The sequence below is a fragment of the Aquarana catesbeiana genome, linkage group LG06 (genome assembly GCF_042186555.1).
Source record: "Aquarana catesbeiana isolate 2022-GZ linkage group LG06, ASM4218655v1, whole genome shotgun sequence".
Classification (NCBI taxonomy): domain Eukaryota; kingdom Metazoa; phylum Chordata; class Amphibia; order Anura; family Ranidae; genus Aquarana; species Aquarana catesbeiana.
The window spans coordinates 61444395-61468819 of NC_133329.1; the positions used below are offsets into that span (position 1 = coordinate 61444395).

Here is a 24425-nt window from a genome sequence, read left to right on the forward strand (position 1 = left end):
CATTATTGTAACAATACATTTTCTTATATTTGATATTTTTTTTGAGGTTTCTATTGCTGTCTGTGTCCCCTTTAGGGAGATTCACCCTCTCTATTTGTCCTGTTTGCCATTATCACCGAAAGTGAATGTAAAGAAAAGCCCAAATTTTGGGTTGTCCCCAGAAAAGTAATATAGGGGAAATTTTCCAATGGGACACTAGTTCTGGTGGCCCAGGAGTCCCCAAGGAATTCCCTTAATTTATGGGGATTATTTCTCACTTCCTGTTTTAGCTATGGGACAGAAAGTGAAGGTATATTGCCCCAATGGGACACAGATGGCAAAAAAATAAATTAACAGAGGTTATAACCCTCATTTGCTTGATCCAAAATGAAAAAAAAAAGAAAGAAAAAAAAAAGGGACATTGATGAGCGAGTTTAGGGTAGAGGAACTTGACTGGCCTGCACCTCAACCCGATATAACACCTTTGGGATGAATTAGAGTGGAGACCTCGAGCCAGGCCTTCTCGTCCAACATCACTGCCTGACCCCACAAATGTGCTTCTGGAAGAATGGTCAAACATTCCCATAGACACACTCCTAAACCTTGTGGGCAGCCGTACCAGAAGAGTTGAAGCTGTTATAGCTGCAAAGGGTGGCCAACTCAATATTGAACCCTACAGACTTAAGCTTCATACACACGATCGGATTGTTGGCCGAGAGAGCGTCAGACTTTTGTCTGAAGGGTGTGTGCCAGGAACTCGTCTTGCATACAAACGGCACACAATTGTCGGCCAACAAACACGAATGTAGCGACGTACTACGTGGAATTTCAGCTCTTGAGCACCACCCTTTGGGCACCTTCTGCTAATGTCGTGTTTGGTGAGCATTGATTCCGAGCATGCGTGTTTGTACTTTGGACTTTTGTGTGACAGACTTGTGTACACAAACGATACGAAAATCTGACAACAGACCGTTGTCTGCCGAAAATGTATTAGCCTGCCATCCAACATTTGTTGGAGGAAAGTTGGACAACAATTGTACGAAGAAGCGTACTAATGGTCGGATTTTAGGCCAACAGTCTGTCATCACACAATTCCCTGCCGAAAATCCGATTGTGTGTACGAGGCTTAAGACTGGAATGCCAATAAAGTTCATGTGCGTGTAAAGGCGGGCGTCCCAATACTTTTAACAATATAGTGTAAAATATATATATATATATATACACACACACACACATATACATACATATACACATACATACATATATATACACACACACACACATACATATATATATATATATATATATATATATATATATATATATATATATATATATATATATATATATACATACACACACATATATATACACACACACACACATATATACACACACACATATACATACATACATACATATACATACACACACACACAATATATTATGCGTGACAAAACCTTCAACTGAAAATTCAGAAGCCTCAATTGATTCCAGGAAAGAATCTGTTCATAAAGGAATGTATAGAACATATAAAGTAGTAGAACATGGTTGGAGCTATTCTTCTACCATTATCTGCAATCCAATCAAACAAGAACATTCCTGTTTATCTTTTTGTCTCCCATTGGACCACAGTCTAGAGACTTTACCCCTTTACCCCCCCGTCCATCATCAGACAGGGATTATCTGATTGGTTGTCTCTCTGTATGGACAGCACTCTTCTCTCCAGCAGTACTGCACTCTTCTCCATGGACAGTTACCAATGCTGTGCAATGGACCCTACCAATGAAGCCTTAATCATTAGATCACACAGAAGCTTTAATGTGTTAATGCAAATTAATAATCTTTCTGTTTGAATAATTTTATTTTAGATATCACACGACAAAGAAGTATACAGCCAATTTACATTAATAGTACAAGTATTCGGTGTATAAACAGAGTTCACTGTAACATTATTTTAACATTACCGGATTTAGATCCCATTGTAAGTTCTGATATATTGGTGAGAACCTACACAGAGCAGTGAGGTGTTGATCACATAGTAAGTACATGGGAGCATGGAAGACCTAGATCCCAACTGTCCCCGATTTGGAGGGACTGTCCCTCTGTCGGTACCAAATCTGTCCATCCTTTACAGGTCGTTTTTCTCTCTTTTCCAATATCTAGACCTCTATATAAATGTAATATTTATATTTTACTACAAAAAGCGTTATACTCCATTGAACATTTTATCAATCCTCTAAATTATGCCTTTTGTTATTTTTTTTTTTTTCGTTTTTATGTTGGAATTCCAAATATCAGCAAACCAAAAAAACAAAACCCATCAGTACCTATAGCCAATCATTTTTTACATATTTATTTTTCATGGCTTTTCTAAAAAAAAAAAAAAGGGACATGGCAAAGGGGTCTGTCCTTTTCCTATATACTATGACCTAAAAGGTTTCCCTCTTTATGATCCCAGAAAGTTTGGAGATATAATAAGAGATAGTAGAAGGGGACTAGAACATGTACCTTTCTGAAAGTTAGGATCTCCTTTGGGCAATCTTTATGTTCTTAGCTTAGTGCTCCTTTAGTTGCCCCTATTTTCAAGATGGCTTCTATATTAATTGTATTGATGACAAAATTGTAGAAAGAAGAAATAATATGTTATGAATTATGGTTTTATAGAAAACACAGGAGATACCAGCTTTACCCAGGCCCCCCTATCCAAACAGAAAGCAGCGTGGAGGGGTTCGGTGAAGGTGGTGGTGAAGGTATGGAGGTGTCTGATGGGGTCACTCAGCTGGTAGAAGGACAGACGGCCACCTTCATAATCCAAATATAATCCCAATCTTTGCACAGAAGACACCGGGTATAACAGCTGTATCAAGGAGGCATGTACACATGCATATTTACTACTTTTAGTTGTACAGAGACTCCAGGACTTGCGATTATATCCAATACCAGACTCATTTCCATTTCTCTCTATACTGGGATAGCAAACAGCCACATCCCAATCCCCACAGTCACCAACCTCTACTTCCCAGTAATGTCTACCATGGGAAAAACTCTCCCTACTCATCACCTGATTGTACAATGTAAATCTCTGTGGGAATGGTAGTCTAACCTGTTGTGTTCCAGTGTCAGATGCCATTTTCAGGTCATTGGCTACAACCACAAATGTATGGGCTGTGTTTTCATCCAGTAGCAGTTTGCGTTTATCCTGTATATCGAAGCTGGTTTGTAATTGCATATTAGTGATAAGATCAGTTATAGATTTGTGCAAGACAAGAGAGATCATAAAATCATCCAGATCACAAACAGAAGATGCCTTTAAATTTTGGTCACCTGTGCCCGATTCTTGATCTTGTAGGACAGTTATTGGGTCGGTCTTGTTATGCAATTTCTCGATTTGACCAATTTTCCTGGACAGCTCATCCTTATGCATTTCCAACTGTTTGACGAGATCATTGAGTGACAATGAGACCTCCTCTACCTGTCTGGAGATCTCACTCAGGACTCTCTGTTCCTGGACCTCCAGCTGTCTCCTGATATCCTCAAATAGGGCAGTGACTCTCTTCTTCTCATCATCTGCTTTTTCTTGTGCTTTTCTCTTGTGTTCCTGTAGATTTAGAATTTTCTTCTCAGTTGTCTCTCTGTTCATAGTTATCTTTTCTAGAACATTTCTTAGTGTCTCCTTCTTCTTCTTCAAAGCCTCTTCTAGAAGTTCTACTTCATGTCCTTTATGTTTCCCCACCAGACAGCAGGATGTACATAGACAGACGGCGTCCTCGGAGCAGTAATACTTCAGAAGCTTCTTGTGGATGGGGCATTTTTTATTACTGAAGGATGAGGTGGGTTCCACCAACACATGGTCCACTGTCTTGTTGTGGGCTGTCAGGTGTTTATCACACATAGAAGTCTCACACTGCAGACAAGTCTTGATGGCGGCCACCGGAGAATCCACACAATATGTACAGAGGATCTCACTTTTCTCCTTATTTTGTTGTGTAGATCTGAAGTTGTCCACAATGTTACACAGCTTCCTGTTCTTCTCCAGAGTAGGACGTTCTACATACTCCTCTCTGCACTCCGGACAGGAATAAACTCCGGACCCCTCCTGTGTATCCAGAGCAGTCACAATACAATCCCGGCAGAAGTTGTGTCCACATCTCAGTGACACCGGCTCCGTATAAAGGTTCAGGCAGATGGAGCAGCTCAGCTCGTCTCCTAGAGCAGCAAATGCCATTCTGAAAAAAATAGGAAAAACAAAATTAAAAGTTTTCATTGTGGCACCCCCTGTGTACAGTAAATACATTTAGTTGGGCTCCTGTTGCAGCCAGAGGAGCTTAGGTTAATTAGTTTGGCAGAGCTCCAAGGGCTGAGTCCCTGTCATCTTCCCCTGGCTTCTAGAACTACTAGAGAGTTCTAGAACTTAGAGGGTGGAAAGGTAGAGATGAGGCCTGAATATTTATGAGTCAATAAGTCTCCTCCAATCCCTGGGTGAGGATGGCCCAGAAGGTGGAGAGATAGCTCATAAAGTATTCTGAAGCCTGGCCATGTTTGAGCGACCAAGGTCCTGTCACCTGGAGGGGACCATTATGCTGGGGGGTGCTATGTCCCTGGGCAGAAGGAAGGAGACCAAGAGAGCCAGACAGAGAGCGCAGCAGAGGAAGCTTCACACCCTTTCAGCTTCAGCTAAACTTAGCTGAGCCACTGTGGGAGCCATTGGGACCTGTCCTGCAGGAGCTCTATTCAGCAGTCAGCACATGATCTACAGCAGTGGTTCTCAACCTCGGTCCTCAAGTACCCCCAACAGGCCATGTTTTCAGGTTTTTCTTTACCTGGCACATGTGCTTTAAATCAGAGAGTCAATGGCTTGGTATTTTGGACAGCTATTTTATCTAAGAGAAATTCACAAAACATGGTCTGTTGGGGGCACTTGAGGTTGAGAACCACTGAGCTACATGGTCCTTCAAAGAGTGAGTAGCTTCAACCACTATACACCAGAGCCTATAGAGGAGAAGCAGCCAGGTGCAATACCCAGCTAGCTTTCCACAGGAGGGACAGTTTAGAGCCACTTAAAGCCAGCACAGCTACCCTACACCTCTTGCTTAGGGATTCTAAGGTGAAGCCAGGTGCCTTGGCATTTTTCCACAATCAGGAAAGCACCTGCATACAGGGATTTGAACTTTTTCTTTATTAGCTGAGCTGATCTATCTTTCCTACGGGAGAACAGCTGTGTGATTTTTTGGTAGCGGAAGTCCTCAAGTTGCATTCAAACGACAGTTCTAGACATCCCATACCTTCCCATCCCTATCCAAGTTTATCCTCTAATAAACCAAAAACAAAATGAAGCACCCCGGACTGGTTTTATGACTACTGAGTGAATGCCAGAAAATTCCTATCACTTGGCTGTGCATGTAAGGGGGAACCCAAAAATCCAGCGGCCCTTAAGGGGGTAGCGCTACATCATGAAGAGATTAGGGGCTAAAGCGATTCCCTACAGAAGACAGAAAGAACTCAAAGCAAGTGATTTTTTTTACTAATTCTCTGTTACGGAGGCTTTTAAAAGGAGAACTCCAAAAAAAACCCAAAAATAAATTTACAGAGAAAAAAAAAAAAAGTTATCTTTTGTCTCATGCTGAGGTTTTTATATTGCTTGTAGGAAAATATTGTACCGAAAATTTTTTAGTAGTTGTGATAAGAAATCCAGACTGTGTGCTTACTGTCCTCTGAAAAGTGATCTGTGATGGGTTCCCTTTTCAGTGGGCAGTATAGCAGTGGCTGCAAGCATTCAGGAGTTGCTACTGATGCACTTTTACATCGCAGGAATGTGCCGCAACTGCAATGCGGCCCCATAGATCTCAGTGGGCAAGTTTGGCAGGCGGGTCCACCTGTCAAAATCTGCAGCCTGAGCTACAATTGCTGCTGCAGTGCCATTTGTACAGGCCTGTCAGGCCGCAAACGTGAGGATTACAGTGGGTGGGCAGTAAAACCACGGCTCGGCCACCTTTTTTTACCAACACCCTCCGCAGCTACCAGTGTAAAAGAGCCCATTTATAATCTGGGGTGAGCAACCTGTTTCACAGATACCAGTCCAGTAATGTCTTGGCTAACAGTGGTGACTTTATTTGTGCCATTTACAGGTGCTGTATGGGGCTTCAGGAGGAAAAGAAATAAAATTTCAGCAAAACAAAACCTGTCTACACATTAGCAATCTCCTGGTCACCCTCCACATACACAGCTCTGCAGTTTTCACCAACCTTTATCTCCACCAGACCAGACCTGTCTGCTCCACAGGATGCAGAGCTCTGACTGGGTGCAGGTGAGTCTAAATTGGCTAAAAAGGGAGAGGAGGAAAACCCGGAGTAGACGGAGGATCAGAGGTCTGGAAAGGTGGAAGAAAGGAGTCGGGAGATGTGTAATTCCCGAACTGGACTTTTTCAGAATCTTTGCCAGACCCTCTGCTACAAGACCAAATAATGGAGGAGATCCGTTCTCTGTGTGTTCTGAACACAAACTAGATAGAATGGAATTCATCCCAACAGGGGATCCCTCCCCATCCAAGGCATCTGGATCAGATCACAAAGATTTAACACAAGGATAAGGATCTTTACAGAGGCATAACTAGAACCTTCAGGGCCCCGGTGCAAGAAACCATGATGGGGGCCCCCCTGCCTCCCTTCCATCCAAGCCCCGGGCTTCAAATTTTAGGAGGGTGTCCATGGAAATCCTCCCAAAATAGTGCTTCCCACATGCATCCAGAGCAATCACAGTGGCCCTTTACCATGTGATCAGCTGATCACATGTAAACAGACTTGCCGGTTATCCGCAGCCCTTTCCTCCCACCCTGTGTCTGTGTTAGGAAAGGACTGCCGTTAACTGTCAAGAATGTCAGTAAATTGTTTACACTGATAACAGTGCCATCTATCAGTGCCCATCAACAAGTGTTACCTATCAGTGCTCATTAATGCTGCCTATTAGTGCCCATCATTTCTGCCTATCAGCACCACCTATCAGTGCTCATTAATGCCACCTAACAGCGTCCATCACTGCCACCTATCAGTATTCTTCAATGCTGCCCATTGGAGCCCATCAATACTGCCTGATTTCTGTCTATCAGTGTTCCTTAGTGCTCATCAGTGCCACCTATCAGTGCAGCCTATCAGTGCACATTAGTGCCTCCTATCAGTGCTGCCTATCAGTACTCATCAATGCGGCCTATCTGCCCATCAGTGCCTCCTATCAGTACCCATCAATGCCTCTTATCAGTGCCCATCAATGCCTCCTATCAGTGCTCATCTGTGCCTGCTATCAGTGCCCATAAATGCCTCCCATCAGTGCCCATTAGTGCCTTCTATCAGTGCCCATCAGTGCCTTCTATCAGTGCCCATCAGTGCCTTCTATCAGTGCCCATTAGTGTCTTCTATCAGTGCTCATTAGTGCCTTCTATCGGTACCCATAAATACCTCCCATCAGTGCCTTCTATCAGTGCCTCCTATCAGTGCCTCCTATGAGTGCCAATAAATGTCTCCTATCAGTGATCATCAGTGCTAATCAGTGAATCCTATCTGTGCCCATCAGTGTCTTCTATCAGTGCCTCCTATCAGTGCCCATTAGTGCCTTCTATCAGTGCTCATCAGTGAATCCTATCAGGGCCCATTAGTGCCTTCTATCAGTGCCCATCAGTGTCTCCTATCAGTGCCCATCAGTGCCTTCTATCAGTGCTCATTAGTGCCTTCTAACAGCGCCTCCTATCAATGCTCATCAGTGCATCCTACCAGTGCCCATAAATGCCTATCAGTGCTCATCAGTGCCTCCTATCAGTGCTCATTAGTGCCTTCTAACAGCGCCTCCTATCAATGCTCATCAGTGCATCCTACCAGTGCCCATAAATGCCTATCAGTGCTCATCAGTGCCTCCTATCAGTGCTCATCAGTGCATCCTACCAGTGCCCATAAATGCCTCCTATCAGTGTTCATCTGTGCCTCCTATCAGTGCTCATCAGTGCCTCCCATCAGTGCCCATATATGCCTCCTATCAGTGCCTTCTATCAGTGCCTCCTATCAGTGCTCATCAGTGACTCCTATCAGTGCTCCTCAGTGCCCATTAGTGCCTTCTATCAGTGCTCATCAGTGAATCCTATCAGTGCCCATCAGTGCCTTCTATCAGTGCCTTCTATCAGTGCCTCCTATCAGTGCTCATCGGTGCCTCCTATCAGTGCCAATAAATGCCTCCTATCAGTGCTCATCAGTGCCCATAAATGCCTCCTATCAGTGCTCATCAGTGCCCATAAATGCCTCCTATCAGTGCTCATCAGTGCCTCCTATCAGTGCTCATCAGTGAATCCTATAAGTGCCCATCAGTGCCTTCTATCAGTGCTCATCAGTGAATCCCATCAGTGTCGTCTGCCTCCTCAGGACAGCACGGCTCTGAGCAGAGAGCGTGTCTCTTGTGGAACAGCAGCGCAGAGTCACTGGCATTGACAGTTCTATTTCCCCCTCTGTCCGTCCTCTCTCGCATGGGATGACAGAGGACACAGCTGATCTTCTCCCCCTTCTCCCCCCTCCTCTCTCCTGTGTGCTCCGCTGGAAATGTGAGCTCCTTAGCTTCACACTTGACTGCCCGCGGAGCACACAGGAGGGGGAAGAAGGAGGAGCAGATCAGCTGTGTCCTCTGTCATCCCATACGAGAGAGGACGGACAGAGGGGGAAATAGAACTGTCAATGCCGGTGTCTCTGTGCTGCTGTTCCATGAGAGACACGCTCTCTGCTCAGGGCCGTGTGAATGGCAACCCTGCTGCCCCCCCACAGTGACGGCATGCCAGGGCTCCTTCGCAAGTGCGACTGTTGCAACCCTGGTAATCCCGCCACTGGATCTTTATTTTAAAGCTTAAGGTGGTTGTAAAGACTGAAGGTTTTATAAAACTAATGCATTCAAATAAAAAACCTTCTGCATGCAGGCCCACCCTATACTTACCTGAGCCCAATCTTGATCCAGCACTGTGCATGAGAGCAGCGGCTCTCTCCTCTTTCTCCCTCCTCATTGGACATGGAGGCTATTGGCTCCTGATACTGTCAATCACAGCCAGTAAGGAGGGAGCAGGGGGTGAGGCTGAGCCGCAATGAACACACAGAGCACGGCTCAGGAGCGAGCCCACATGAGCGCCCCCATAGCAGGTGGCAATGGGGGAATTGGCAGGGAGAGGAGCCAAGGCACTGGCGGGGGATCCCAGAAGTGGAGGATGGGGGCTGCTCTGTGCAAAACCATTGGTAAGTATAACATAAAGTAAATGTCAGAAGTATCAAGTAGTCCTGAACCCAGCACTCAATTGAAAAAAGTTATCTGCACTTTCAGCCGCTATTATAAAATACAAATCAATATTAAAAAAAATGCCCAATTTTAAAAATCAAGCATTAACAGCGCTTCATATGAATAAAAGGTATTCACTAATATAATATCTCATATCGTGCAATGGTCATATACTCACATATTTTGCTATTTACAACAAAAATTAAGAGATCCAACATCTACTAAAGCTGTCCATCAATCCATTAGAAAACTCATAATGATAAGTGTAGAGTGGTATTAAAAAATCAACTCCTCCTGATGACAGTTCAGTGCAGTAGAATGAATGAAAACAAGGCTTCTGATCCCAAAGTGATCTAAGTGCATGAACCATAAGCTGCTACACCTTCACCGATCCACCTCGTGCACACCCCTTTGTATATATGCTTACCAGAGGTGCATGTTAACAGGAAAATTCGGAAAAAAAAAATTCTTTGTCTCTGTGTAATTTATTGCAGAGTATTGGCAAGTATTGCAGAGTATTACATAGTATTGTAGAGTATTGGCAGAGTATTGCATAGTGCTGGCAGAGTATTGCATAGTGCTGGCAGAGTATTGGCACTGAGCAGCGCTGTGGGCTGGATCTGTAGTGCCCACAGCGCTGCAAACGATCTCTCCCCCCTCTTCCTCTCTCCTCTCACACTGTACAGATCGGTACAGAGAGGGGAGGGAGGAACCGGCGTCATGACATGACGCTGGTTTGTTTACAAGTGATGCTCCGTCATTTGACGGGGCGATCACGTGGTAAACGGCCGCTATCAGCGGCCATACACCGTGATCCGTGATGGTCACGGATGTTCCCGTGGGTGCGCGATACTGTGAGGACGTCCCACAGACGCCCACCCAGAATAAGCCGACCGCGATGTAGCCGTCTTTCGGCATGTGGTTAAAGCAGAACTTTACCCATAACAACTTGATAAAAAAATAATGTTCTTTAGCAAGGAACATACAGTATCTCACAAAAGTGAGTACACCCCTCACATTTTTGTAAATATTTTATTATATCTGAAGAAATGACACTTTGCTACAATGTAAAGTAGTGAGTGTACAGCTTGTATAACAGTGTAAATTTGCTGTCCCCTCAAAATTACTCAACACACAGCCATTAAAGTGGAAGACCATGCAAAATCTAAAATTCCTGCATCTATAGACACCAGGGATATAACACTAACCTTTCTATCCCTGTAAAAAAAACCCGTGTATACATACCTTTTTGGAAGCCGATCTGACCCGCTCCGACCGGATCCCACGCTGAGCTGTCAGTCATGGCTTCTCTGTGTAGACGGGTTCACTGGAGATGGAGGACAACGGAAGCCCCATAGTAGCTCTCGCTCTCACTCTCTCATACTGGTCACTGGAAGTTCAACATGGCGCCTCATGCCAAAGAACTCTCTCAGGATCTGAAAAATAGAATTGTTGCTCTACATAAAGATGGCCTAGGCTATAAGAAGATTGCCAAGACCCTGAAAATGAGCTGCAGCACAGTGGCCAAAGACCATACAGCGGTTAGGACAAGTTCCACTCAGAACAGGCCTCGCCATGGTCGACCAAAGAAGTTGGGTGTACGTGCTCAACGTCATATCCAGAGGTTGTCTTTGGGAATTAGACGTATGAGTGCTACCAGCATTGCTGCAGAGGTTGAAGCCTGTCAGTGCTCAGACCATATGCCTCACACTGCATCAAATTGGTCTGCATGGCTGTCGTCCCAGAAGGAAGCCTCTTCTAAAGATGATGCACAAGAAAACCCACAAACAGTTTGCTGAAGACAAGCAGACTAAGGACATGGATTACTGGAACCATGTCCTGTGGTCTGATGAGACCAAGATAAACTTATTTGGTTCAGATGGTGACAAGTGTGTGTGGCGGCAACCAGGTGAGGAGAACAAAGACAAGTGTGTCTTGCCTACAGTCAAGCATGGTGATGGGAGTGTCATGGTCTGGGGCTGCATGAGTGCTGCCAGCACTGGGGAGCTACAGTTCATTGAGGGTACTATGAATGCCAATATGTACTGTGACATACTGAAGCTGAGCATGATCCCCTCCCCTGGGAGACTGGGCCACAGGGCAGTATTCCAACATGATAAGGACCCCAAACACACCTCCAAGATGACCACTGCCTTGCTAAAGAAGCTAAGGGTAAAGGTGATGGACTACCCTCAAATGTGGGCCCGGTATGGAATCAAGGTCCTGAAGGATATTGTTTCATCTGGGATCCTAGTTTCCTTCCAAGATTTGGTAGTGAGATATGGCCTTCCAGAAGGGATGCTGTTTCGCTATTATCAGCTACGCCATGCTTTCCGGGCTCAGTTCCCAACACCACCCGACCTGTTGACGGATGGGGTCGAGGAACTATTGGCGCAAGAGTCCCTGATTAAGCCCCTATCGACGTTATACTTGACGTTACTTAGCACAGATTCCAAAAAAATGGATGTATTATGGGACAAATGGAGGGCAGATATCCCATCCCTGGATAGAGAGACCTGGGAAGAATGCTTTGAAAATTCCTCCCAGCTGGTGATATCCTCTAGGGACAAATTAATACAAACAAAATTCCTGCATAGGATTTACTTTACGCCTCGGAGACTGCACAGAATTTACCCGCTGAAACCCCCAAACTGCCCAAGATGTCAGTCTTTGGACAGTGATTATATGCACATGTTCTGGCTCTGCCCGAAACTCAACCATTACTGGGCTGATATCTTCGAGTTTATTAATGTACGGCTCCAGCTGGAGCTCTCCCTGTCGGCTGAATTGGCCCTACTGGGCATACAGGACGATGACCAAAGGCCTCGATACACTAAACTTTTGCTTTCATTGCTACTCTTTTATGCAAAAAAGGAGATCCTCCTTAGATGGACGTCCTCTTCACCACCTACTATAAGGTCATGGGAAAACTCAATCAATGCTATTTTGCCAATGTATAAACTTACATATATAAGTAGAGGTTGTCCTCGTAAATTTGAGAGGGTCTGGCAGCCATGGACCGACCCCCTGTGATATTGTTCTACATTATCCTCTTCTGTAGTCCCCACCCTATAGGTTTATGCTGCACTGTATTCGACTGAGCTATATTATTTGATGCTCCCCCCCCCTCTCCCCTCCTTTTTCTCCCCCCCCCCCCCCCCCCCCATCGCATACTGCATAAGTACTGCTTTTGCTCCATCGATGTGTTCACTGCAATGCTTGCGTGCCTTATAATGTACTGCAACTTAATTTTTTTCCAATAAAGACCAACCTTGTTGTTAAAAAAAAAAAGGTGATGGACTCGCCAAGCATGTCTCCAGACCTAAACCCTATTGAGCATCTATGGGGAATCCTCAAATGGAAGGTGGAGGAGCGCAAGGTCTCTAACATCCACCAGCTCCGTGATGTCGTCATGGAGGAGTGGAAGAGGACTTCAGTGACAACCTGTGAAGCTCTGGTGAACTCCAAGAGAGTTAAGGCAGTGCTGGAAAATAATGGTGGCCACACAAAATATTGACACTTTGGGCCCAATTTGGACATTTTCACTTAGGGGTGTACTCACTTTTGTTGCCAGCGGTTTAGACATTAATGGCTGTGTGTTGAGTTACTTTGAGGGGACAGCAAATTTACACCATTATACAAGCTGTACACTCACTACTTTACATTGTAGCAAAGTGTCATTTCTTCAGTGTTGTCACATGAAAAGAATAATAATAATAAAAAGATAATAATATAATAAAATATTTACAAAAATGTGAGGGGTGTACTCACTTTTGTGAGATATTGTACATTCCACATTAATAATTTTGCTGCCAAAATTAGTGTGCTGTAAACGGTATTGTTCTTGTTCTTCTTTCTAGAGGCTGCCATTTTGCTGAAGCCCAGAGCCCCAGCTGTAAGTCATAAAGCAGAACTAAACCCATAGATTTACGTTTCAAGAAACATTTTGTCTTGATTTTTTCCTCAACAAAACTGTGAAACAATCAAATGGCTGCTGTCATAACTGATCACATGTGCAGCACTATGGCAGTTGCAGTTCAATCAGAAGCAGCATTCTTACCTGTAAAGGATAGGAGGGTTTATTTCTGTGTTAAGGCTGTCAGCAGATCGGCCTCTACAAACTCAGCCGTGCCTAAAAATGGAGAGCAACTGAGCATGTGCAGAGCAGGGTGAGACAGCAAATTACTGGATTTTAATCGGTATAGGCACTTATTATATAATGTTTTAAATAGCTATACCCCCAAAAGGGGCCAACCTAAAGTGATCTAGCAGGGCTTAATTTTCTGATTAATGTTCCACCTTAAGTATTCAGACCCTTTGCTCAATACTTTGTTGAAGCACTTTTGGCAGCAATTACAGCCTCATCTTTTTGGGTATGATGCCACATGCTTGGCATACCCGGATTGGGGGATTTTCTGCCATTCTTTGCAAATCCTCTCAAGCTCGGTTAGGTTGGATGGGGAGTGTCGGTGCACAGCCATATTCAGATCTCTCCAGAGATGTTCAATCGGGTTCAAGTCTGGGCTCTGGCTGGGCCACTCAAGGACATTCCCAGAGTTGTCCCGTAGCCACTTCTTTGTTATCTTGGCTGTGTGCTTAGGGTCATTGTCCTGTTGGAAGGTGTACAGAACGCATCCAGGTAGCCATATTGCATTGCATTTTAAAGAAAAATACAGCGCTCCACATTGAAAAGGAAAATACATTTTTAATGAATTTCAATAGGATTTGTGTCACAAGTGTATATATTATACTATTTTTGTGTTTGCAATTTCTTTCCCACAAAATTGGTGTTATCCTTTAGGCCCAGTTCACACTAGTGCGATGCTAGAACCCTGCAAATCCAGTGCGGGTACCGGCATCACACCCGCATCACACAGTGGTTCACACCGAGATCTGCGAACCGCTGCGGGTGTCAATGTAAAGTTAACGACACCCCCAGATCGGTTCTCGCAGATCGCAGCGCGAACTGTGAAATGATGCAGGAATCGGATCGCATAGGTTTGATCACCCATGCGATCCGATTCCAGTGTGAACTAAAAAAAAGCTTCCTGCAGCATTTGGATGCGATTTCAGCCATACAGTTTGTATGGCTGAAATCGCATTGCATGTGATCTGCACAGCAATGCGGTGCGAAGCACATGCAATGTCTGGAATCGCACAAGTGTGAACCGGGCCTTAATCACATAGAAGCTTTAACGTGTTAACCACTTCAATACTGGGCACTTTCACCCCTTTCCTGCCCAGGCCAATTTTCAGATGGGCGGTCATGCAACGCTGCACCCAAATAAAAATTTTTTTATCATTTTTTTGAGACAAATAGAGCTTTATTTTGGTGGTATTTAATCACTGCTGGGTTTTTTATTTTTTGCTAAACAAACAAAAAAAGACAGAAAATTTTGAAAAAAAAAAAAAAAGTTTCTCCTTCACTAATGTGTGCTGATGAGGCTGCACTGATGGGGTGGCACTGATGAGGAGGCACTAATATGTCAAGCAAGACCTTTGTCATTCCCATAGTTGCCAACAGTCCCGATTTTCCTGGGAAAATCCCAATTTTGGGACCCTCGTCCTGATTGGAGGCTGTCCCGAATCGGGATTTTTCCTAAGGAAAATCGGGAATGTTGTTTTTTATCTTTTTGGAGCAGTTGGCTCCAGCAAAATGGCGGCCGGCACCGCCGCTCGATCTTCCCCCTAGTGTTGAGTAAGTCAGTGGAGAGAGGAAGGGGGCTCGATCCATGCAGCCAATGAAGTGGCTTCTTTAGCTGCACGGCCCCTCCCCTCTCCACTGAAGCAGAAGACATGGAGCCACCGTCGCCGTGTCTAGCCGAAAAGTTCCCCAGCCCCGTACTGTGCAAGCGCTGCCCCTGCGCAGTACAGGGAGTCCTTACTTGCCGAGGGGAACTTTCTCGGCAGAACGCCGGCCGGCCGCTCCTGCACTGAGCGGGGGGGGCTGCACTGAGGGGGGGCTGCATTGAGGGGGGTCTGCACTGAGGGGGGCTGCACTAATCGAGGGGGGTCTGCACTAATAGAGGGGGGGTCTGCACTAATAGAGGGGGGGTCTGCACTAATAGAGGGGGGGTCTGCACTAATAGAGGGGGGTCTGCACTGATGGAGGGGGGTCTGCACTGATGGAGGGGATCTACACTGATGGAGGGGGTCTGCACTGATGGAGGGGGTCTGCACTGATGGAGGGGGTCTGCACTGAGGGGGTCTGCACTGAGGGGGTCTGCACTGAGGGGGTCTATACAGACTCTGCCGGGGGCACCTGATGCAAGGACAGACTCTGCCGGGGGCACCTGATGCAAGGACAGACTCTGCCGGGGGCACCTGATGCAAGGACAGACTCTGCCGGTGGCATCTGATGCAAGGACAGACTGCTGGTGGCAGGCGATGTGGCTAGTGACACGCTCAGGGATCCCACTGATTCGGCATTATGGTGAGGTGAATGATTTAATTTTATATTACAATGTAATAATAATAATCTTTATCTGCTGATTGTCAAACTTTCTAGAATACACATATTTCTATTGTGTAGGATCTGGGGCTGCTGTCCCGTCATTCCCCTCTCCCCCTTTCCCTCTCCATCCCTTATTCATCTCAGACTCTAACCACACCCTCTCGAGCCACGCCCATTTAAGCCACGCCTACTTTTCACGTAAGCCACGCCCATGCTTCGCCCACCACACTTGTAATTTTTCTAAGCCACGCCTACAAACGAATGTCCCGCCCCCTAATTATTGTACGGCTCCGCCTACAGCCAAAAAAGTGTCCCACATATTTTTTTTGCAATGTTGGCAACTATGCATTCCATATTCTATCCAAAGGTTTGGCTACACCACTTACACATGGACTAAGCTCCTGAGCACAGGAGATTGTATTGTATTGTGTTGTATTGTATTGTTTGGGAACTGATAGACATCACAGGTGGGCACTGGCAGGCATTAGCGATGGGGGAAGATCTCCCCTGTGAGGAAAGCCACTTATCGGCTCTCCTCTCCTCAGACGCGGTCAATGTGCGGAGAGGAAAGCCGATAACTGGCATTTCCTATTTACACTGTGATCAGCTGTGACTGGACACAGCTGATCACATGGTAAAGAGCCTACATCATAGGCTCTTTGCCGAGACTGGTGATGCGGTGTGTCCCTCGCGGATCGCCATGCTGTGCGCCCCCGGGGGCCGCGCACGAGCGGCCTGTTCTGAAGGAAGTCATATGAAGTCCAGTCAAAACAATAAAGTCCCGTCCGGCCCTGGTGGAGGATGCTGTGGCCAGGTTCAACAATATTTGGGATATGTGGGACAATTCTGAGTTTGGTCCCCCTCCCAAATCCTGATTGGGTCAGATGCGGTCCTTAGGTACCACGGCGTCCTACCTCTACGTACGCTCATCTCTCCTTTTTTGGATACAGTTTAAATATACAGGTTTATCAACCTATAACCCCTTAGTGTATATAACCCTGTACTTCTATACCGTTATTCAACCACGTGTTCACTTGTTGTCTATATGTTAATGTTCACAAGTAGACCATTATCTTGATGGACACTTGTACGTGATCTACTTGCAACCGTTACATTTCTGTGAAATGTATGTCCACCTTAAATACGCAAAATAGGCTTTGTTTGTAAATCACAAAACTTTAATGAAAATACAAAAAAGTCCCCGTCAGGCCGTCATTCTGCTATAGGCCAGGCGGGAAAGTGTTGATATAATTTGAAAAGCTGCTTTCTGTTTGGATATATGTATTTTTTTAATGTTCGTTTCACATGACAGAGTATACAGCTCATTTACATGAATATTACAAATTTGCAATGTATAACATAGTTTACTGTTATCTAGATCCCATTGTAGGTTGTGATATATCGGTGAGAACATACACAGAGCAGTGAGATGTTGGGTGATCACATAGTAAGTACATGGGAGCTCTGCTAGTGTATTACATTTATTAGCAGCTGTGAACGTGAGAAGAAAGTAGGTAATGGAAGACATAGATCCCAACTGTCCCTGATGTGGAGGGACTGTCCCTCTGTCAGTACCAAATCCTTATGTCCTTCTTTCCAGCTCATTTATCCCGCTCTTCCATCTGTTGTATAGACCTCCATAATATAAATGGAATATTTGCCTACCAAAAATGTTATACTGCACTGAACATATACTTATAAACTTATACTGAACTGAATCCATCCTCTTAAGTATGGCATTTGTCATTTTTAAATTCCAGTATCAAGGACAAATATATGAGGGAAAAAAAAGAAAAAGTACCTATAACCAGTCATTTTTGACACATTCATTTTGCATTGCCTTTAAAAAAGGGGGTGTGACGGAGGTTGTGTCCTTTTTCTACATTCTTTGTCCTAAAATGTGTCCTTCTTTCTGATCCCAAAGAGTTTGAAATATAAGGCTTAGTAGAAGGGAAAATGATCATATATCATTCATTGTCAGGATTTCTTTTGAGTAATCTTGATTTATGTTTTTAATTTAGGACTCCTTTGGTTGTCCCAGCTAATACAATTTTCAATATGATTTCTATCTATATTAATAGGTTGTGATGAAAAAAAAATGTAGAAAAAAAAAATAATGTTGTAAATTATGGTTTTATAAAAAACACTGGAGGTATGAGCTTTACCCAGGCTCCATCAAACACATAAACAGACGCATGGAGGGGTTCGGTGAAGGTGGTGGTGAAGGTGTGGAGGTGTCTGATGGGGTCACTCAGCTGGTAGAAGGACAGACGGCCACCTTCATAATCCAAATATATTCCCAATCTCTGCACAGGGGACTCCGGGTTTAATTTCTGTAATTGAGAGTCATGTACACAAACATATTGGTTTTCAGTTATGCAGAAACTCCAGGATTTGTTATTACATGCAATGCAAGATTCCTTTCCTTCTCTCTTTATACTGGGATAGCAAACACCCACATACCGTAGTCCACAATCACCAACCTCGACTTCCCAGTAATGTCTCCCATGGGAAAAACTTTCCATACTCATCACTTGAGGGTATAATGTAAATCTCTGTGGTAATTTTGGTCTAATCTTTTGGGTTTCAGAGAGGGATGCTGTTCTCAGATCATCAGATAAAGCCACAAAGTTGTGGGCAGTTTTTTCATCCAGGAACAGATTCATTGTATCCTGTATATCAAAGTTTGTTTTTAACTGCATATTAGTGATAAGATCAGTTATAGATTTGATCAACACAAGAGAGATCATAAAATCATCCAGATCATGAACACAAGAATCCTTCACAATCTGGCCACCTGTGTCCGATTTCTGACCTTGAAGGACTTCATCAGTATCCGATTCCTGATTTTGTAGGACAGTTATTGGGTCGGTCATGTTACACAATTTTTCAATGTGACCAATTTTCCTGGACAGTTCATCCTTCTGTATCTCCAACTGTTTAATGAGATCATCGAGTGACTGAGAGACCTCCTCTACCTGTTTGGAGATCTCACTCAGGACTCTCTGTTCCTGGACCTCCAGCTGTCCCTTCATATCCTCAAACAGGGCAGTGACTCTCTTCTTCTCATCATCTGCTTTATCTTGCGTTTTCCTCTTGTGTTCCTGTAGATTCTGAATTTTCTGCTCAGCTTTCTCTCTTTTTGTAGTCCTCTTTTTTAGAACATCTCTCAGTTTCTTCTTCTCTTTCTCCAAAGCCTCTTCTAGAAGTTCCACTTCATGTCCTTTATGTTTCCCAACCAGACAGCAGGACACACATAGACAGACGGCGTCCTCGGAGCAGTAATACTCCAGAAGCTTCTTGTGGATGGAGCATTTTTTACTACTGAAGGATGAGGTGGGTTCCACCAACACATGGTCCACTGTCTTGTTGTGGGCTGCCAGGTGTTCAGCACACATAGACGTCTCACACTGTAGACAAGTCTTTACAGCGGCCACAGGTGAATTCAGACAATATGTACAGAGGATCTCACTTTTCTCCTCCTTTTGTTGTGTAGATCTGAAGTTTTCCACAATGTTACACAGCTTCCTGTTCTTCTCCAGAGTAGGACGCTCTACATAGTCCTCTCTGCACTCTGGACAGGAATAAACTCCGGACCCCTCCAGTGTATCCAGAGCAGTCACAATACAATCCCGGCAGAAGTTGTGCCCACATCTCAGTGACACCGGCTCCGTATAAAGGTTCAGGCAGATGGAGCAGCTCAGCTCGTCTCCTAGAGCAGCAGACGCCATTCTGAGAACAAGGAAGAGGAAACTAAACTAAAAATCTGTTTCATAAACAGGGTGGAGGCTTTACATGTTAACCCCTACAGAGGACAGAAGAAAACCAAACCAAGTGATTTTTTTTTTACATATTGTGGGTTATTGAGGATTCTAATCGGAGAACTCCAGATAAAACATGGCACCCAAAAATAAAATTTATAGAGGAAAAGCCACATATCTATAACTCCTTATGCCGCGTACACACGGTCGGACTTTTCGTCTACAAAAGTCAGACGGACCTAAGCCGGCTGACAATCCGATCGTGTGTGGGCTTCCCCGGACTTTCAGTGGACTTTTCCAGCCGCAAATCTGATGGACTTTAGATTTGAAACATGCTTCAAATCTTTACGTCGTAACTCCCCCGGACCCAGAAATCCGCTCGTCTGTGTGCTAGTCCGACGGACAAAAACCCACGCTAGGGCAGCTATTGGCTACTGGCTATCAACTTCCTTATTTTAGTCCGGTGTACGTCATCGCGTACAAATCCGTCGGACTTTTGTGTGATCGTATGTAGGCAAGTGCGTTCGTTATAAAGTCTGCCGCAAGTCCGCCAAAAGTCTGTCGGACAGGCTGTCGGACTTTTGTAGCCGAAAAGTCTGACCGTGTGTACGCGCATTAGTCTTCAATCGTGTAGAGGAGAAATATTTTTCATTAATTTTTTAGAGGCTGCGATAAGAAAAAAAACAACTTTGAGCTGGGGATAAGTGGTGGGTGTACTGCTCCCTGGGGTAAGTGTCCTTTGTTTCACAGATACCAGCCATGTCTCGGCTCTTACTACACATCCGCAATCCTACCTACCAGGCTTTCCCATCCTACTCCTTGTAACCCTCCACATACACAGTTCTGCAGTTTTTACCAACCTTTATCTCCAAAACACCAGACCTGTCTGCTCCCCAGGATGCAGAGCTCTGACTGTGTGCAGGTGAGTCTAAATTGCATAAAAGGGAGAGGAGGAAAACCCGGAGTGGACAGAGGAAAGGTGAAAGAAAGGAACCGGGAGATGTGTAAATCCCGAACAGGACTTTTCCAGGATCCCTGCCAGACCCTCTGCTACAAGACCAAATAATGGAGGAGATCCGTTCTCTGTGTGTTCTGGACATGTTATGTGTTCTGGATGGTATTCATCCCAACATTGGATCCGTCCCCATCCAGGGCATTTCATTCATATTACAAAGATTTAACACAAGGATAAGGATCCTTTTTTAAACCTGAATTCCTGCTACGGAGATTTCTGCATAGTTACATTGGTTCAGCTTGGACCATGGGCATAGCAATAGGGGTTGCAGTTGCAACCCCGCCCATTTTTCAGGGGGCCCATGTGGCCTACCTATCATATCAGCATAACCCAACAATTTCTACTGGCTCGGGTCTTGATTGTGTCTCGCAGACGAGTGGTAGAACGATTCCAGTACTGGCCTTCCAATTTTCATTCCAATCCAAACCCCTCCGCTCTCATTGGCTGGGAGAAGCTCTGAATTTTTGGCTCCATTTGTGTGTCCTAAGCCGGAGAGGAGCTAGCGAAGGGAAGATGGTAACGGTCAGTGCTGACAACGGATTGGACAGCTAGCTTGCACAGGGCTCAGCGGGTGAGGAGGAAAGAGGGCGGCCTGTCCATGCAGGGCTGGGACAATGGTGGGGAGGGCACCAGGCTGTGAACATGCAGAGGAATCTGTCCACCACCCCATACCTGATCTCTGTTGCTGCTAAAGCCTCCCAAAAACTGTGCCTGTACCCATTGCCTGTCTCTGGAAAAGGAGAAACTCGCTCTGCCTCTGGAAGCTTGGGTTCCTGTCAGCCCCCATTAGGGTTGTCATAGTAAGAGCGACAGCAAGGGGGGAGGGGGGGCTGGAGCAAGCAAGACAACATTGCACTGTAGCCCCAATCCCTGCTTCCCATCCAGAAGTCACAAGCGCTCTCCCTAGGGAGGAATGAAGACGCCAGAGGATGGATGTCAGACTACATTCTCCGTTCTGCCTTCCACACTGCACCAAGCTGGGCCGTAAACCTGCCCTGGACCTCAGCAGGGCAGGTATAGTGAAAGTAAAAATCTTGAAAATGTTAGGAATATAGTGTAGTAAGGTCCCAGGCCTCCTCGAGTCTAATGCTAACCTTCAGATCCAAGAACTGCTGACATCCTTCCGTACCGAGTGGGTTGTGAGGCATAGTGGTTGTAGTGCAAGATAGATTCATGGGCACCAGACACTTCTTGAATGCAAAGAGATTAGATTTATTTCTCTTGAACAGAACTTTCTGAGAGAGGGTTAGGGCCAGGACACCCTTAAGCAGTTGCAATGTTAATTGGCAGACTCCGAGACTTCTACAGGAGGACAGCCATACAGGGAACATACACAAAGATCAATAATCAAAAGTTCCCCAGGGGGTTTTTTAGGCAGCGTGTGACCCCTTGCAAGTCCGTTGGACTGTGGATGCACCTATGGGGTGTGGGGGGGTATGTGTGGCCTCTGGGATCTCTGAGCCCTCATGTTTTTAAACAAACCTGGTTCGTGTGATGCATCTTCACCTCATCATCCACCTATTGAATCTAAATCCCCCTGAAGAAGACCAGAATGGGTCGAAATGCATCGGGGTATTCATGTGGATATCAATTTTATTATACGCTACTGTTAATATGTTCATTTGTGAACCATAGACCATGAGTGATGTTTTATGCTGTTGTTTGCTACACGTGAACCAGAGCCTGTATTTTACAATAAATCTATTGCATATTTGAATTTATTTCGAATTTATTTTGAATTTGATTTAATTTTTACAATAACCTCTAATGTACTGCTGCCTAAAAAACCCCCTGGGGAACTTTTGATCGTTGATCTTTGTGTATGTCACTTTTTGGGTTGTGCAGCCTCGGGCTCTCTCGTATATGTGTTTTCTACTGAGCCATACAGGGAAAGGCTTCCAGCAAGACACCACATCTGCATGTGTAGGAATGCTGTCTCTTTTGTCTCTTTAACAGTTTCTAACACAAGATGTAACATTTCCTTTACTTCCACTACAATCACTTCTTGTAGTTCTTCAACCAACTGAGCTCCCAGTCTCTCTCATTAGACTTGATTCACTGCCACTGAATCTCTTGAGCTCCACCAATCTTCACTGAGTATCTTCCTCAAGCGTCACCCCCGCTTTTCTGCTGGGTCCCTAGCTTGGTACACCAGATACTTCTCAAGCTTCACCCTACTGGTCACCCTCGGTCCCTGGCTTGACACACAAGGCTGCACTGCAAACGTCCCCTTCGCTGGCTGGGTCCCTGGCTTTGCCTCCTGCTGAAGCTTCCTGATTCTTCACCATCCCCGGTTGGTGAGAATTCTGCTCCGGTACTTGCTTCAGCTACTCACTGTGGTCCCTGGTACTAAGGTGGATTGTTCCTTAGTGCCGACAGCTTCCCCTCCGACCACGACAGGTTCTCCGGCCGGCAGAACCGTCACTTCTGGTTGGACTGCAAGCCGCAATCCCAAATCCCAACCCTACACTGCTCTCTTGCTTCTGGATAGGCCCTCAGACAGCCCAGCAGCCACAGGGCGGTCATGCAACACTGCACCCAAACTACATTTTTATAGTTTTCTTCCCACAAATAGAGCTTTCTTTTGATGGTATTTGATCAGCACTGGGGTTTTTATTTTTTGTTAAACAAAACTAAAAAAGACCAAAATTAAAAAAAAAAAAAAAGTTTGTCTTCGTTTCAGTTATAAAATGTTGTTTTCTTCTTCACTGATGGGCACTGATATGTAGAATTGAAGGGCACTGATATGCAGAACTAATATGCAGCACTGACAGATGTTACACTGATCGGCACTGAGGTGGGCACTGACATCCATTTCTGATGGGGCACTGACTGGCAGCTGTGGTGGCAGATCTTAAGGGGGCTGTGCCGATAATCAATGTGCTGATTATCAGCACAGACCCCCCATGTCAGCATGGGCCGAGGAACCTGGTTCACGTGATGATCAGCTGTGATTGGTCACAGCTGATCATGTGGTAAGGAGCCTCTGTCAGAGGCTCCATACCATGATCAGAGATGCGGCGTGTCAAACTGACACACAGCACCTCCGATTGCCATGCTGCGCGCCCCCGCGGGCACACGCCGGCATGTTATCCTGCTGGGCATCACATGACACCCAGTCAGGATAACAGAAGCACCGCTTGGCCGTCATTCTGCTATAGGCCAGGCAGGGAACGGTTACGGGTTTATTAGTCAAGCTGTAGGAACTGGTCACAACTCACCAACCTGATCTGGTGAGGTTCAGTTTGGACCCCGGATTATATGGTTGGTCACTGAGACGTGTATTAAACCACATTCACCTTGTATATGTTTTTTTTATCTTTTTTTCATTGATGTTTTGTCAACCAATAACATTTTGATATTTTTTTATAGAATGAAAAATATGGCTACAAAGTCATTTTTTTTTTACTCTTTATTTCTGAACTCTGCACCCCGGCCCCACCGGAACTTGACACTCTGGATGTAGCACCCCCCTGGTATTTACTGACCCTTTAGGACCCTCCCACACCCAGTCTCTCTCTCTCTCTCTCTCTCTCTCTGTGTCATGGTTGAGCTCCTTCACCTTTTCTCTGAGAAAAATGCCCTGGGTGACGCTATCAAATAGCAGTGTAGCAGGCTAGTCTAGGGGTGGGGTGGGGGGGCTGATACCATATTTTACCAAGTCACACCAACCCTAGTGACACCAGTGGGCCTTAGTGATGGTGTCAGCAAGGAAATTGGTTTTCAAAGCTGCACTACCCAATTTCTTAGGCTGGCCATACACTATACAATTTTCCTGTTCAACTTTCCTTTAGATTTACCAAAACCATATAATATGAGGTCAAACCTAAACCCTTTCAATTTGTATATCATCAGGCAGGCACTTGCACTACATAGTTGAAGGTAAATCTAAAGGAAATTGAATAAGAAAATTGTATAGTGT

The 24425-nt window shown here is 45.1% G+C and overlaps 3 protein-coding genes across 3 annotated transcripts in view; all 3 read right to left on the reverse strand.

The window, feature by feature from the left end:
* Positions 1–2632: 2632 nt before the first annotated feature.
* LOC141147972 (E3 ubiquitin-protein ligase TRIM39-like) lies at positions 2633–3874 on the reverse strand. Its single transcript, XM_073635128.1, has one exon. It carries the CDS (start codon positions 3872–3874, stop codon positions 2633–2635), a length of 1242 nt encoding a protein of 413 aa, XP_073491229.1.
* Positions 3853–24425, reverse strand: part of LOC141148537 (E3 ubiquitin-protein ligase TRIM39-like) — a 47727-nt gene continuing 27154 nt past the window's right edge. The window contains exon 2 of the mRNA XM_073636082.1: positions 3853–4208. Coding sequence (XP_073492183.1) covers positions 3993–4208 — 216 coding nt within the window. The 3' untranslated portion in view covers positions 3853–3992. The remainder of the gene's footprint in view (positions 4209–24425) is intronic.
* LOC141148538 (E3 ubiquitin/ISG15 ligase TRIM25-like) lies at positions 16884–19492 on the reverse strand. Its single transcript, XM_073636083.1, has one exon. It carries the CDS (start codon positions 19456–19458, stop codon positions 17854–17856), a length of 1605 nt encoding a protein of 534 aa, XP_073492184.1. The 5' UTR covers positions 19459–19492; the 3' UTR covers positions 16884–17853.